The following is a 16896-nucleotide window of genomic DNA, read 5'->3' as shown; positions in this document are numbered from 1 at the left end:
GCAGCGGCAGAGTATCAGTGTATTTTCTTTATTAGTGACATCGCTGCTGTCCCATGAAGTCGCTCTTCACCTCCGCCTCACTAACAGACACTTGATGTCAGTGTCAGAAAGTTTCACTTCCTCTTCACATCGCTTGATGTGGTGACTCCGTCAGGACTCACGGTGGAAACCCATTGGTCAGCAGCATTATTTAATATTCACGCCGTGCTTTGCGTTGACCATTTATGGTGGAAAGTGGGCGTGTGGAGGGCGGATTTGGAGGCAGATCCACGTACGAACGTTTCCAAGTGGACTGTGATTTTTAAAGCGAACATTGCGTTCAGGTGTACGTGCGCACGGTTTTATAAATCGGAATTATCTTTTGCGTACGCCATTTCCGGATTTTGTACGTACGTACACTTTTAGTATGAATCCTACGCACTCTTTTATAAATGAGGCCCCTGACACTTTACATCTCGGGACCTGAAGCGGCCGCGGGGAGAACAGGGACCGGGCACAACGGCTCCTTGTTGAGTGCGTTTTGTGTACCACAGGAAGGATAAACACGTCACTTCCTGCGTCCGTCATGCGCTGCTGGACAACGCGCACTAATCATGCATTCGGTCCCCGCCATCATGTTAGACCCCATAGTGAAAACAATCTAAACCAAATTTAGTTTTAAAACGATACCTTCTTTTGGCAGTAGGTGGTGCTATCCCTATCACTATATACGGACTAATACATATGTTCAGGTCAAAAACAGTCTTTTCTCTCTGCAGAACGTATAAATCTTTCATCTTTGCATCTAAGACATCGAAGGGATCTAACACCACTGACACTGTGACATTAAAGCAAACTGACAACAAAGAATTATTTGCTAAATTAATCCTATGAAGTCTTCCTTTATATATACAGCTCATTTGAGCTGAATATTGTGAAGCAGCCAAGAGGAGTTCATGCTGAGCTCAGCATCGTCACTGTAGCCAGCAGGTGGCGCTGTAAGTTCATCAGACTTATTTGTTTGTCATGAAAAGACAATTGTCCCTATTGATTTTTGTACTTGTCGGCCAATCGTAGCGCCGTGGCTGCACTTTAGGGGGCGCTAGTCAGTTATTTTGCCACTCCCATTCATTAAAACCATACGAATGTCTTCAGGAGGGTGCCGTTGTTACACAAATGTATTTTGAGGGAGACTAGATAGCGCTGTTGAGCCATTTTGCCACGCCCATTTCAAATTACTCCAGAATACAATTTCTGTTTGGGGTTTAGAATTTCCTGCAAAATTTGGTAACAATTTGAGCATGTCTAGGCCTGAAAAAGCCCTAAAGGGAAATACAAATCCTTCGAAATACAATAGGGCCTCCAAACGTTTGGTACTCTGGCCCTTATAATGATAATAGTAATATAGCTGTGAACTGTGAACAGTCAAAACCTCAACAATATTCAATTAATCAACACAAAATATTCTGTGGAAAAGTGTTCAATATTAATAGAATTAAAATCAATCAGTTACCAGAATAGTTGCTGATATTCTGTCATTCAACAAACCGATTCCAGGACCGTAAATAAAGGATATTATAAAGTGGCACATTCCCCAATAAAATCAAATCTTTTCAAATCACCAGGAGTAAATGATATGATGGCGTGGGGCTCTGCAGTAGTTGTGCATTGATAGTCCACTTCTAATCTCAGTCACCTTGTGTACATATACTTAAGTTTACAGAACTTAACTGCTTTAACCTGAATGCCAGTACTACTAGCATTACTCTGCAAGTATACTAGCTAGCTATGCTGCTACTGTTGCTATAGCAACACTACAGGTTATTTCAGCCATCAGTTCCTCCACCACTAAAACCAGTCATTAAGATAACTAGCCAAACTACTTGACCTATTTCTATCGCTAACTGACATTTAATGGAACAACAATAACAAGAATATCTGCTCTCATGTTGTGATGAAGGAGATAAACCAGGAGAGAAGTGACTACTTGAGTCTGAACTCTCTTCTCTGTGCGTCAGTCACAGCTCGTTGCTGTCACCCAGTGGCAGAGACCACATCCCAGTCACTGGAACACATGCTGGTCACCTCAGCTCTGCGGTTCAGGACCGATTGACGACTGCACAGCCTTGTCTGCACGGAATCTGCTGTTCTTTGCATCCAGAGCCGCCTGCACAGCCTCACCAAACACACATATATCATATTCTAAACTATTCACACACACTCCACACAGGTAGGAATGTCCCACTGCACATCTGAATGTATGTAGTTGTAGTATTCTATTATTTTTAACTTTTATTTTTAAATAGTCGGCTCTGTCTACCTTGCTTTTATTTCAGCGGGGACCTGTTTGTCCTGGTCCAACACTTTCATGCTACTGTTGACCCTGCGCTAACTTGAAACGTAGCAAAGGTCACACACACGATGATGACCTACTACTTGTAGTTGATTCGACTGGTTGCCATGGGTACGGTAGCATATACGATTCATGATTTAACAATAACATTTAAATCATAACATTTTTTTTTCAAATTTTTAAATAATTTAAATTTATGTTGCTGACAGGTAAAAGTAAAACACAGGTAGGAATGTCCCACTACACATCTGAATGTATGTAGTTGTAGTATTCAATTCTTTTTAACTTTTTATTTTTAAATAGTCGGCTCTGTCTACCTTGCTTTTATTTCAGCTGGGACCTGTTTGTCCTGGTCCAACACTTTCATGTTACCGTTGACCCTGTGCTAACTTGAAACGTAGCAAAGGTCACACACACGATGATGACCTACTACTTGATTCAGATAGTTGCCATTGGTACGGTAGCGTATACGATTCATGATTTAACAATAACATTTAAATCATAAAAAAAACAATTATTATTTGTTTAATAATTTAAATTGCAGCTGCTGACAGGTAAAAGTAAAACTACTTTTCTACTTATTGGAAATCTGTTTGTGGACAGAGATTCACTGATTCCTACACTACATTTCCCAGAAGCCCCTCCATCGGGTGCCAAGTGACTTGTATCTGGACCAATCCGCTTCGAGGCGGTGTGTTGTTGGGCGGGACACTGTGGCTGTGAACTGCACCGCGCATGCGCAGTTGACTCCTGCGTTTCCAGCTGTAGCTCACGTCGACCTCCGGGAGCGAGATGCGGAGGTGAGAGAACTTCACGAGCCACGGACATTTCACTCGACCGTGGACGTGTTTCTACAACTTGTCCACAGGTCACACGTGTAGAAGAGGTCGTTTTTAACCTTGGACGTCCCCGCGTTCACAGCTGATTTCGTCACAAGCGGTTTCAGTGGCTGAACCGTCCCGACCGCCGAGTGCAGCTGGTATCGATCCTTTATCGGACACGTTGGGTCCTTCTGGTCCTCACTTGACTCCTGTGTGGAAAGTTATGTAAGAACGTGCCCGTGGAGGCACAGCTGGTTTCCACTGGGATCAACCCAGTAGAGTCAGGTGGTTCGAGTGTGTCTTGTTTTAGCTGGAGATGCAACTAATGTGAACACACACACAATAACAGGCTGGGAACTTGTCCGTGAGCTCGCTTTCTTGAAGGAAACACACGTACTTTCCACACGTCCAGGATACAAAGGCAGCTCTGGACCAGTAAGTGTAGGACTGAGTACTGGGAAATGGGAGTATAAGGAAAGCAGGGTTAAGTTCAGCGTGTGATACTAAATCCATGACTGTAAAAACAGATTGATCATATTAACAACATGGTGCAGCTTTGAATCTAACCATATAGAAAGGTTCAGGTTGTTGTGCTAACAGATGCTGAGGTTTAAGTACAGTAACCCAGCTGTTACTTACAGGGTATGTATTTTGCAAGGTTTCCTTCCCTCCCTGCTGTGTTGTCACAAAACCTTCATCAGAACTAAATAAGCATGTGGAGCTGGGACATAATGACACCTGTGGGGGGGGATAACCAGCCGGAAAACTGTAGGCTTGCTGCAGCACAGTTATTTGAGGGCTGCGACTGATGAATATTATTTAGACACATCCAAGCTGCTCTTACCCGAGAGATGAATGTAATTGAATCATGCTGACACGGTGCCTGGACTTTCTCTCCTCATAGCCTGTTTTTATTGTTTCATTGGTTCTGTTATCATCGGTGGGTGTGTGGCTAACTGCTGTTTACCAGATTAAAGCTGCTCTGCTGTGCTGTTTCTCTGCCGGACGCTGCTGCTGCTGCTGCATTATGCTGCAGCACAAGTACTATTGAATGCATTCAATACAGTAACATGCAGCTGCACTAGTATACGCCAGTGTAGTGATGGCCCACATACAGCAGCACTGACCATAAATCTAGTGATTTTCCGGATTTTAGATTTTTTTCAAATGGTGCAGTTTGACTGGATTATTGTAATGTTTTACGGGTATAGTGCCAAACAGTGGGGGAATAATAAATGTGTGTAATCATGATGTCAAGCAGCCTTCAGAGCTCCAAACCTATTTATAACTACACTTCCTTGAGACTCTCAGCAGTGAGGAGAACTGGATTGTCAAGCTCAACGTCTTGGTTGATCTATGCCAAGCTGCATGCCAGGGATATGTGTGGTGTCCTGTTCCTCGTTCTTTTACCCATTGTGCCGCCGCTCATACTGAAAGTTGACTTCTGTCTGCCTCTGTCTGTCTCGCAGCTCTGGACAGATCGGCCGACTTTCAGAAACGGTGACTTGGCTAAAGATCGGCAGGTAGACGTCTTATTTTCACCTGCCAATGTGAAGATATATTCCAGACATTTCCACCAGCGCTGACATCGAGCTCTTCACTCCCGCCCCTTCCTGTCCAAAGCCACGATGCCCGTCGCTATGCCCCCCATCTTCAGTATGTATGAGGTTGTCCCGGTGGCCCCTGTGGAGCCCCAGATGAGTGGGATAACCAGAAGGAAGAAGCTGTCTAATGAGGGCCGGCCCATGGTGTTGGCGGGGATGTTGGGCTGTGCCTTGGTGCTGGCTGCTGTGGTTGCTTGGTGCTACTACTCTGCGTCTCTCCGTAAAGCCCAGCTGTTGAAGACGGAGTTATTAGACCTCAACAAGGACGGTTTCATCATCCGTAACGATGCAGGGGCTGTCATCTTCACCATGACCTTCAGGTGGGTTCACTGTTCAATATTCAATATGGATGTATCTGCTGTTTAATGTCTCTATAGTTTGATTAAATCTCTGAAAGATTGTGATAAATACCCCATGTGACACATTTAAATAGCTAAATTTGTCCAATCATTAGTCCAAAACTATTTACAGTAAATTTACAGCAAAATAAAACGAAAATAGTCACTTTTGAGAAACTGGCCCTGACGAAGGATGGGTGGGAAGTGACGCAAATAGATTGATTATCAAAATCATTACAATAGGCTAGTCATTTCAACTCTACCAGTAAGTCAGGAAAACGTTATGTTTGTATAAGTGCAATGCATCGACTGTTTTAAAGCAAACTAAACACAAAGTGACAAGAAAAACAGCAACTTCTGTGCAATGTCATACAACCTAATTCGTTCTTGTAAGTAACCCCCCCCCCCTCCCGGTGTAATACGACCAGTACATCTTGACTAACAATGCCCCCTGTCACAGTTGTTCTTCTTTGTGTGCTGAGCCGTGCTAAAAGGCTGCTGGTGTGCAATGTGTGGATGGATAATGGAAAGCCAGACAAGGCAGACACATGATTACACCCTCAGGGAAGACTGATTTAGTCACGTCCTCTATCAGCAGTGAGCTCTCATTGACCGAAATAGTAATCGCACAGTCCCTGGATTTGCACAGGAATATAGTAATTGAATTTAGCATAAGATATTTTGTGTTATGATTTATTTTCTCTTGTGGTATTTGAATACTCTAAGAGATTTTTGCGAACTTGACTTCTTAGCAATACAGACCTCACTCCCCAACCAGGCTTAACCAGGTCCTTTTGTCTGTCCACACACCTCGGCAGGTCTGGCACTCTGGATCTGGACTCCTGCTCAAAGGAGAAAAACATTTTGAGCTGCACTCAATCAGATTCTGGCACACTCAACTTCTTTATCGAGACAGTGCAGCTTAAGGACACAGTGATGTGTTACCGCGTGCGCTGGGAGGAGCTTCAAGAGAAGCGTTTGGTGGAGCACGCCATGGCCTTTAATGATTCCTATTGGTACGGCGGGGCAGAGATGGCCACGCAGTACTGGCCTATCAAGTTCCAGGGTGAGGAGGATCCGCTGCCTTTCATCACCAGTGATGTCTACTCCAATCGGAACGCCTTTGGGGGAATCCTAGAACGCTATTGGCTGTCGTCGAACGCAACCGCGATCAAGATCAATGACTCAGTGCCATTTCATTTGGGCTGGTCAGAGAAGGACAGCACGCTCAGGTTCCAGGCCCGGTACCAGGACTCTCCCTTCAAACCAGCAGAGGGACAGCAAGCCTTACCTGAACTCAGCTATAGAGTGTGTGTGGGGTCAGATGTTACATCTATTCACAAATACATGGTGAGTAGAGACTTACTGCTTATTTAGTTTTTACGGCAAGATTAAAACGTTATCTGTTATTATATCACTCTACGTATTTTAGAGCAGGTGGGAATTGGTACATTTACACTTGACTTCAACGAGATGCTCTTATGGCATGTGTTGCTGCTTTTTTAGACAAATTATGGTGCATTTACATAGCAAGGCCAAATTGGAATCCTCCCTTCTTAAAAAGTCCAAAATAGCATAACATGTCTTTTTTAGGAGAACATTTGATTTCAGAAGAACCACTACAAGGTTGTACAATACAGGACTTCCCTGCTTTCTTGCATGATGGAAAACCAAATTGTGCTGATATCGATGCTTCTGTAGTAACTCTGCTCTTTATGCTTGTGTTTTGCACAGGTGCGTCGCTACTTCCCAAAGCCTATCAAGGTCCCATCTACTAAAGTGTTCAAACATCCAGTGTGGTCCACATGGGCTCTCCACAAAACATCTGTAACTCAGGAGAAGCTGCTGAGCTACGCCTCTGACATCACCAACTACGGCTTCAACTGCTCCCACCTGGAACTGGACGACCGCTACACTGCCGACTATGGAGAGTTTGACTTTGACCCGCAGAAGTTCCCCAATGCCAGCGGGATGTTTGAGAAGCTGAGAGAAGACGGGTTTGAGGTGTCGCTCTGGACACATCCTTTTATCAACTATGACTCCATTAACTTCGGTGTTGCTGTGGAGAAGGGGCTGTTTGTCCGGGAGCCGAACGGCCAGCTGCCTGCTCTGGTGCGCTGGTGGAACGGCATTGGTGGAATCTTGGACTTTACGAACCCAGAAGCTCGTGACTGGTACTTGTCCAATCTACGCACGCTTAAAACAAACTACGACGTGACCTCCTTCAAGTTCGATGCAGGAGAGACAAGCTACCTCCCCCACCAGTTCAGCACCCTGGTCCCACTATCTGATCCCTCCACCTTCACCCGTCGCTACACAGAGATGGCCATACCCTTCAGTGAGCGCGCTGAGCTGAGGGTGGGTTACCAGAGTCAGAACATCTCCTGCTTCTTCAGGATCATCGACAGAGACTCCGTGTGGGGCTACGAGCTCGGTCTCAAGTCCATCATCCCAACTGTACTGACAATTAGCATTCTGGGCTACCAGTTTGTCCTACCTGATATGATCGGAGGAAATGCATACCCCAACCGCACAACAGGTACAGTGAGTTATAGAGATAGAAGTTGGCGGTGTTCCTGTTTTTCAAGTCTTCTGTCTGACACCTGTGTTCTGTTTTAGGTGGTTTAGATGGCAAACATGATCTGCCAGACAGAGAGCTTTACATCCGGTGGCTGGAGCTGTCAGCTTTTATGCCTGCCATGCAGTTCTCTATACCACCCTGGGCCTATGACAAAGAGGTGAGTTCTGGTAGTTCCACCCATGGGTGAGGCTACAAACACAGAATCTTCTCGGGCTAAACTCAGAAAGCAAAAATCCAAGATATCTACGCACATAATATGACAAGAGAGGCGGGGGCCTATTTTGAACAGATAATGATTCCCCATCGTATGACATCATGTGATTAGAGTCGTTATGAAGGAGGTGCAAAGAAAGAAACGAAATGACATCATGTACACTTAAAAATGCAGTTTTTGAGGTACCTATGCATCCTATAAGAAGTGATGATGTCATTTTATAATTGCATTATAACACCATAAAAAAGTATTATATTCATTGTATACATTGCCCCTCCGAAACCTAAAATTTGGCTGTGCACAAATTTTCAAATTCAAGCGTGCAATGCACTTTACAAAACCTTATTTACATTGGTAAATAATAAATAAATAAATGTATATTTTCAAGAAGGGCATTTTTATGATATCTTTTAGGTCTGTATTATGACAGTATATTTGGGGTCTTATAAAGCAGCTTTATTTGAGTGTTTTTTGGTCAATGAACATTATTATTTGCTTGAAGATATAAATGTATCTAAATACAGACTCAAGACAAGAAAGAAAAAGAAACTCGGTGTGTTAACCAGCCATCATGCTACACTGTCTGTTTGTGGACATGCATCCATTGTGAGGCAGACTCATTATCATTGTGTGTTCATCGTCAGGTTGTTGAGATAGCGCAGAAGTTCACGGAGCTCCACGAGACTCTGGTGGCACCAAGGGTTCTGGAACTGGCAGGTGAGGTTCTTGACACAGGAGACCCGATCATAAGACCTCTTTGGTGGATCGCCACTAATGACGAGGCAGCCTATAAGATCGACTCCCAGTTTCTCATCGGGGATGACCTGATGGTGGCTCCGGTGTTGGAGCCAGGCAAGCAGGAGAGGGACATCTATCTGCCAGCAGGACGCTGGAGAAGCTACAAGGGAGAATATTTTGATAAAGGCCCCATTCACCTCACTGACTACCCTGTGGACCTGGACGAGGTAGCTTTCTTTATATGGGTTCACTGAAGACGTTAAACAATGAAAGACACATTAACTCATAAACGCACATGCATTTTGAATGCTCATCTACATTCTTTTGTGGGCAAATTCGCAGGAAATAGTCTAAAATGTTGATTTTCAAAAGGGAAATGACTACCTGGGATCTGTTGCCACGGCAGAGAGTTTTTTGTTAAAGATTAACTTCATGTCTTCTCCGACCTGGGGCCTTGTTAATAACCATTGTGTACGCATCTTTCAGACCCTAGACGCCACTTTTCGAGCAAATGTCAGGTGTGCGTGTGCACAGTTTTATAAATCTGAATATTCTTTTGCGTATGCCATTTTCAGCCTTTGTGCGCACATACAAGACTCGTATGTATCCTACCTACTGTTTTATGAATGAGGCCCCTGCTCTTTATCTGGACTTCTGTCTGCGGATTAGAGAAACAGAAACGTCTTTTCACTTCTGATTGTCTTGTTCCATCCTTAAGCTGATCCTCATCGTTATGTGCCTTGCACAACCAATAATAAAACCGATCTTAGATTGTACCATCAACCAGACAGCAGTCTTCCACCTAAAGGACACCTAGATAACAATTTGTCCTTCACAGCCTGAGTCATATGACTAAATATGTTTTTGTTTTAGGGTAAGATTGGGTTTATCTTCTATGTGAATTTTATTTCTTAATTGTGGTTCGACAGGGTTGTGCACTGAATTGGCTTTAAAAATGCACTGGAGTTGGACAGATGCCAAACTTATGTCACCATGGAAACTGCTCTATTTGGATTTTATGGACACTGCCTGTAAAGCTAACATGCACTATTTAACTTTAGTTAAAATTATTCATATAACTTATAAATTTGCTTTTAACAATCTAAATGAATGTGTTTATGGATTTAAATGGGGGGGTAACAGAGGTATATTTTTATGTCATCAGTCCCTGACCTGTTGTGCCAATCTGTCGTTTCAGTGCCAAATCTAAAAAAAACTACTTTTTAGTAGTTTTTATCAAATTTTATAGCTCAGTGTAGATTTTACAGATAATTTAAAAGATTTGTTTTAATATGAATTAACTTTGTTGATCCACAGCAAGAAACAGATTAATTATACAACTGCTACTGGTTTGCCTTGTAAAACAAGTATTGTTCTCAAAGATAAAATATTTTCTTGTGCCGTCCACGTCTGCCTTGCGACTTTAATTTGCCTTATCAGCTGAATTTGAATATGCCGGCCGTCGCACACAGAACCATTGAGGAAATAAATCACACACACACTGATATGCTAATGCACTGCACCTATATGTTTTTAAGTAGTGACACTGTGAATGAGATATCTGGCATATGAATATAATGTATGTCCTAAGCTTACACAGTGATTATTAGAGTAAAGCACACTCCTTGTTAAGTCATCTAATTGCTGTTCTTGATAATAATTCTACTATATAAGATGGATTCCGCACTGATTTTAAATGTTAAACTTACCAACTTTATAAATGTGATGGGATTAAAGCATTTTTCATGTTTTTTTGATAGTTTTTGTTTGATGACAGTCCTGCTGCTGTGTAGTTTTCTTCCATCCTTGTTCCAACCACAAGGTGGAGTCAATGTCAAAAATATTCAAAGCTCATACACAGCAACTTTGAATAACATCAGTCATATGTGTTTGTGGCAGGCATTTATAGAGACTAATTTCACTTCTGTGAGACGATAACACGATGTTTCACATGTGACAAATGTGAAAGGTCAATATGCACCGATAAGCATCATTTAAAGGGATTTGGAAAGTTAAGTAAATGTTATGTTGGAGATGTGAAATCCATCCAGATGTTATCACTGTCAAGGAAGTGGTCGGGTTAATGTTTTGTGCAGCTATGAAGGATTACTTGCTACCTTATGAAATTAGACGCCAAAGAGAACAGGAAAAAGTTTGTTTTATGTGCTGTGAAAAGCTTTGTTGATTTTAAGTGTGTTTTGAAATGGGTTCTAAAGGGGTCCAATAAATGCGTTGGCCTAAAGTACATCACAAAACGGAAGTCTGATGTTTCCACATGACAACAACATTCCGCTCCATTTCAACACTTGATTGTTCAATGGATGCATCCGTGTCAAAGCAACTGTGTGATTCCCACGGTACTTGTTTTATCTTCAGATTGTATTCACATGTGGACTGTTTGATTTTCAGTTTGCCATGACCATACTGTGCACCACATCGCCTGATTTTTCTTTTATTTGCACTTGTAAAAAGAAACATGAAGAAATAAGTTATTCCGCAAATTCATCCAGCTTCGTCCCTGATCCAGATGAAAAAAAATCCTTATTTGTCTTGAGTTCTGAGTGTGTTATAGGTTACGAAAATATGTTGTAATAACCATTAACTATTGGGTTATTATTGTGTCACATCCTGTCCTGTCACTTGTCTTTCAAAACAAATCAATTTTGGCTGTAAATCTTGATGTGAAACCCAGAACTCAAGGAATAAAATGACTCATTTACTCATTAGTAACCTTCATTTCTTTGTGTTTTTAAAGCCCAGAATAGAGACATAAACACACACTCTTCTTACCTGTGGACAGAATCACACACAGGATCAGAGATGCATAAATAATAAATAATAATTCAACCCTGTGAGGAGAGAGATCTGTGGAGGAGGAGATGTGAACTTTATAGTCCCACTACTTGGTCTTCTTCCAGAACTCGCAGAAGTTAAATTTCATAACACTAAACACTTTGATAAAAAAAAACTGTGATATATATATATGAAACTTCCCATTTGGTATCTTGATGTTTTTATACAAATAAACAAAATGATAACACATTGGTAATATTAAAGTATTTTGTTTTTGTAGTTTTTTTGTTTTCTCTCAAGTCGGCCAAGAAGACATCGGAGCAGCTGTAATCTAAAACACTCATTAATTCCAGTTATTCATAGAAATGTTACTTTACCTAATGCTGCCATCTTGTGAGCATCTGGTGGCAGTGAGTCAGCTGTATGGGGCAATTATTGTAGTACTAAGTAGTACTTCAAATCTAAATACATATTTTAAAATATTTTCTTCATACATTTTGAAATCTATTTACACACAAAGAGATTCTAAATACAGATACCTGTACATGTTTCAAAAACATACAGACAGACTGACGTTTGTGAAATTACAAAGTAGGTGGCAACATCAAACCTTTTTAATATTCAAATCTATGTACAAATTAAAGCAATCATTGACCAGGACTTAGGTGTATTTTCTTGTAGTCATATTTATTGATTATAGGTACAACAATAACCCAGTTACACTATGTCTGCTTGTTTGTTCATCATCAGGTTCATCAAATCAACATGTTTATTATTTTCTCATGCTTCATATTTAATGTCGTGTTTTGTCATTCTTTTTTTTTAAAATTTTAAATCAGGGATTCCTAAAAAAGTGTTGATGGTTGTAAAAATAAAGAAAAAGGATTACAAGTTTCATCCTGAGGAATGTTGTGTTTGTCCTGAATCAACAACTCTTTGTAGAGCAACATAGAAACCACAACATATTCTCAGCCGGAGCTTCAGAGAAACGGCGTGATGATGGCGGAGGACACCAGCAGGAGAATGGCGCTTGGACCAGTCAGTGCGGCGCTGTTACACAAGTCCCCCTCACAGCATAGCTTGCCACCAACACATAACTTTTCGTTTATACAGCCCTTGGTAACCATGATTCCTGCAAGACACGATGGGGGAAAAACTCCAGTTTACAAAACATATTATTATATAAATGACACATACACCAGATATTTAGTACATCCACATATGAAGTTAAAGCATGAAGACACAAGGCCTTTAAGAATCAAGCCCTATCAGACATTAAAGAGCTCACAGCCCCTTATTATCCCAATAGATCACATGAGAGCCTTCAGGTACCAGCCTCCTCTCCTGTGGAACTAGCTCCCACTCTGGTTTCGGGAGGCAAACCCCATCACTACGTATCAATTCAAGGCTGCATCGTCTGGAGGCTGCATTTGAAAGCAGATTGCTTCAGCGGGGCGACTAGGCCGTCCCAAATGCGTCCTTCCATCCCAGAGATACTGTCACGAATTCGCCCTCTTATTAATATTTTCACTTGTCTTATTTTTACATACTAATTCCTGTGTCGTTTCAGAGTTCAGCCACTCCCCTCCTGCTCTGCACTTCCGCACCGGCTCCTCTCACAGACGCACCATTCTTCAATCCATTCATTAGTTCCCTCCAGTATATCTGCTTGCCAGTTTCCTTTGCCCTCTGCCAGATCGTTAGTGTTACTTACCTTACCTTCCAGCGTTACCCTCCTTTCTCATAACCTGCCTGATCTCCTTTGTGACTTACCTGCTTGTTCCCTGGATCTCTCTTTCACCTACTCCTTATTGGATTTGTTTGCATCTGACTGACTGCCTGGTATCTGACCCCTGCTCTGTAAATAAACCTAGAACTTTGCTTATTCCTACTCTGTTTCTGTGTCGTGCATTTGGGTTCACGCCTGCCATTTCTGCGAGCCCTGACAGATATGAAGACTCCAACAGTTGAACCCTTCCTGGCCCAACCTATCCCAAAATTCATTACGCTTCATTGCTGGATCAGGTGAGCCCTGAACCCTAACCCTTAGTTATGTTGCTTTAGGCCCAGACGGATGCAGGACCTCCCATCATGCACTGAGCACCCCAACCAGTCAATCTGGTTTCCACCTGTTTTCTCTCCACAGTCGCTCTGTTTCTCTGCAATATTTTTTCCGGTCTCGACCTGACTACACAAAGTCCCTCGAGATAAAGTTTGATTTTGCTATGTGTTTGGAGTTCACACTTCTGTCCGCAGAAACGTCTGATGTGAAAGAACAACTCACCCAATGCTTGGACAGAAGAACAGCGGTCAAAGCCGTCAGGGCAAACTATGGTGTCAGTGCAGTTAGACGTGAGGGGTGTGCAGAAGTAGCATTTCAGTCCACATGCTGCAGAGACACAAACAACCACAGTCTCATCAGTGTTTGCTCTTCACAACGTTCACAGAGTTTCTATTCAGTCGTCTGTGTTCTAAGAGACAACAAAGCATTTTGAAGGACATTTCTTATTAAGAGGATGTGAAAATTACAATATCTGCGTGCCCATGAAGGAGTAAAACAGGAAAGGAAACGTCAGTGTGAGTGCTTTCAAATGCTTTCTTTTAAATATGTATTAAGCTTATGCTTTATAATGTGTCGGAGTTAAAGTACTTAGCTCTGTCACAATATAAAGTATGAACACTATATAGTCGAGATGTCTTTTTTATTAGGCAAATGAGGAATGACATCTTGGCTTAAAAGTTCTCATCAAGCTGGGAAATTAAAATTAGTCAGTGAGTCTTTAATGTCACTGGTTTAAAATTCTAAAAAGCTCTAACTTCAACAACTGCGTAGGTCACTTTCCCGTTTCCTCAGATACTAACCACAAAAATGTACCAGAGGCAGGTGTAATAAGCCTTCGTTGTCATGGTAACAATAATAAATTGACTTGTTAGGCTTACTACAGAGCCCCAGCATTATGGATTTTTGGGGGCTGATGCTGACACCGATAAGAGAGAGTAAAATAATTTATATTAAATAAAATTGGCCTAGGTAAGATAAGAAAAGAGAAAAATAGAGGAAGTGGATATTCAAAATTGACAGCAGAACTACGTAGTAGTGTAAAGGAAAACGTAAGAAATAAAAGTAGCAAGAAATTAAATTAAGAATTGAAACAGAATATATGATAAATAAAATGGAAATACTCTTTACGCATTTATGCACATATATATTTATAGTTGGCAAACTATATCAACATATCAGTTTACATTGTCATTGTTACACTTTGGGTTTTACGAGGGTAAAACAAACAATATTAAATGTGTTGCTGTTTCCAGCTGAGAAAAGAAGTCCTTGGCTGTTTCATACTAAACGAACAGACATGAGTCAATCCTCAAGTGAACAAGCATAAAAATGTTGAACTTTGACAACAACCTTTAAACATCAACACATGTCTTTAAGTTAAAATGTCAAAGTGCACAAGTTTGCCTCAGGTCTTACCTGTGGATAGAGTCGTAAACAGAACCAGAGCTCCAAACAGCTGCATCATGAATGTAGAGAGAAAGAGTTTTTTAGAGAGAAGTGAAGAGAGACCTCTTTCTCTTATAGCTCAACTTTTCAGCCCCATCCCAGAACTTTGAGATTTGCATTTCCTCACAGTGACCTGAATAACGTCAGCCCTAAAGTGACCTCATTGTCCCCCAAACAACCATGATCTATAGATCAACACTTTAAGGAAATCCAAATAAGAACTTATTTATGCTGATGAGAAAAGCTGTCAGATCATGAGAAAACCATCATGCATTTTGTGACATATCCAAACTTTCACTTCCTGCTTGTGCTTTTCCAAATACAAAATTCTCCTGAATCCACTGAACAGACAAAACCCTGAATAGCAATAAGAAGCAGAAACAGAGAGGACTTGTGAATCGCAAATCTTCAACCACCTGTCATCAATTTGGTTACTGGTATGGTTAAGAAAAGGATTAAATGTGTTATTATGTGTCTTCTACATGTAGCTTGTCCAATTCACTGGACCCATTTGTAGTTAAATCAATCTTGTTTTTTTTTTTTACAATAAAAATAAATAAAGAAAAATTTTGGTTTATAATGTTGAAAACGACAAATAAAATCTGACCAAAATATATTCTGTATTTTTTTTCAACAAAAACTACCTTGTCATAAACATCAATAAAGAGTGAAACAGAAACATCTGTGGGGTTACACCGTTAAAGTTATGCAAGTTTTAAAAATATATATTTCTGTTTTTATTATTTATTTATAATGTTTTGTAGTGATCAGTTTGTATTTAAATTATTAAAAATATTTATAAACAATAATAATAGATTTTGCTACACTATTGTGGCGAGCAGAGTTGGATTAGGTACATTTGGAAGCTTAATGCTAGTTAGAAATATAACCTTATCAATTACACAGCCAGCCAACGCCACCTCAGGAATTTCACCTGAAGAATTATTTAGATTTGATTAATACCTGTACCAAGGTATTCAGGTTCATTATACTGAGGCACGAGACAGGGTTCTTTTTTAACAAAATATAATTATTTTTATTACAAAAATACCATGTCTTAAAGGGCAGCAAAATCCGGTCACACAGGGACATGGGCAGGAGCTGAGGCTTATCAATGGTAAATACAACTTCACCCCGGTCACACGTGAAGATCACTGTCACACATACGTTGTGAAGTAAATCAAACCAGGGGGAGCAAGCACACGAAGGGGGAGTCCACCACCTGGGACACCAGCCCCACCACCTTCGGCTCTCAGCGACTGAAAGGGATAAGGGATAACAGGCAGTAGGGTAACAGGCAAAATAAATTAACCAATGTACAAGTAAACACAATATACCAAACACCTATGGGGTTGGCAGCCGTCAGGTTTCAAGATAATTAAAGCAAGGCCCAAATTATTAAGAAAAGAATATCAAGATTAAACAGAATCAGCTGTGGTAATGGGGCAGGCACTTGACATAGTGCCTACTAGGTTTAATAATCAATTAATATAATTAGATGAAATAAACAGAAATTCCAATAATATCACTTTCCCAAAAATGGAAACATAAAACACAATGCAACCAATTAAAAAAGGCCAACAAAAATTAATCTCAAATGAAAAGGAGCTTATATTGATTCAACAAAATAAACTAATGATCACAAGCTAAATAAATGGAATAAACATTATAATAATGAGGAACTCAAATAATTCAGGTCAAAGAAATGGAACCCAACAGTCCTCTCAAACATTTTTGATTGATTGATTGAATATTTATTTAAGCCTCAGAAGACACATTGAGGGATAAGACCCTCATTTACAAAGGTGCCGAGGGTACAATAAAAAAGTTGATACATTAAAAGTTAATACATTGAATAAATAGGAATGAAATAAATATGCATATATATATACACAGTAATACAAGGTATAAAACAATTTGTCAATAAAATACTATGGCCAAGTCAACTAGCAGTTACAGTCACTGCA

General features: G+C 40.8%; 2 protein-coding genes across 2 annotated transcripts; one reads left to right on the top strand and one right to left on the bottom strand.

The window, feature by feature from the left end:
• The first annotated feature begins 3074 nt into the window (after positions 1 to 3074).
• LOC133001482 (myogenesis-regulating glycosidase-like) lies at positions 3075 to 11354 on the top strand. Its single transcript, XM_061071056.1, has 6 exons — positions 3075 to 3132; positions 4623 to 5077; positions 5914 to 6445; positions 6830 to 7634; positions 7715 to 7833; positions 8535 to 11354. The coding sequence occupies exons 2-6, from the start codon at positions 4782 to 4784 to the stop codon at positions 8880 to 8882; spliced, it is 2100 nt and encodes a 699-aa protein (XP_060927039.1). The 5' UTR covers positions 3075 to 3132; positions 4623 to 4781; the 3' UTR covers positions 8883 to 11354.
• A 747-nt stretch (positions 11355 to 12101) lies between these two features.
• LOC133002147 (CD59 glycoprotein-like) lies at positions 12102 to 14945 on the bottom strand. Its single transcript, XM_061071910.1, has 3 exons — positions 14900 to 14945; positions 13706 to 13810; positions 12102 to 12553 (listed from the first exon to the last, which is right to left on the bottom strand). Exons 1-3 carry the CDS (start codon positions 14943 to 14945, stop codon positions 12402 to 12404), a joined length of 303 nt encoding a protein of 100 aa, XP_060927893.1. The 3' UTR covers positions 12102 to 12401.
• Positions 14946 to 16896: the final 1951 nt, after the last annotated feature.

The sequence above is a fragment of the Limanda limanda genome, chromosome 5, assembly GCF_963576545.1.
Source record: "Limanda limanda chromosome 5, fLimLim1.1, whole genome shotgun sequence".
Taxonomy (NCBI): domain Eukaryota; kingdom Metazoa; phylum Chordata; class Actinopteri; order Pleuronectiformes; family Pleuronectidae; genus Limanda; species Limanda limanda.
The sequence above is the reverse complement of the archived record's forward strand: the minus strand, read 5'-3'. Positions and strand labels throughout refer to the sequence as shown.

Excerpts from the sequence above, each read along its gene's own strand:
- LOC133001482 (XM_061071056.1), top strand. The coding sequence starts at position 4,782 with ATGCCCGTCGCTATGCCCCCCATCTTCAGTATGTATGAGGTTGTCCCG. Across the intron at positions 7,635-7,714 it reads ATACCCCAACCGCACAACAG|GTGGTTTAGATGGCAAACAT; the intron begins GTACAGTGAGTT and ends GTTCTGTTTTAG. Across the intron at positions 7,834-8,534 it reads CCTGGGCCTATGACAAAGAG|GTTGTTGAGATAGCGCAGAA; the intron begins GTGAGTTCTGGT and ends GTTCATCGTCAG.
- LOC133002147 (XM_061071910.1), bottom strand. The coding sequence starts at position 14,945 with ATGCAGCTGTTTGGAGCTCTGGTTCTGTTTACGACTCTATCCACAG. Across the intron at positions 13,811-14,899 it reads GTTTACGACTCTATCCACAG|CATGTGGACTGAAATGCTAC; the intron begins GTAAGACCTGAG and ends GTGTCTCTGCAG. Across the intron at positions 12,554-13,705 it reads TTCTTCTGTCCAAGCATTGG|GAATCATGGTTACCAAGGGC; the intron begins GTGAGTTGTTCT and ends CGTGTCTTGCAG.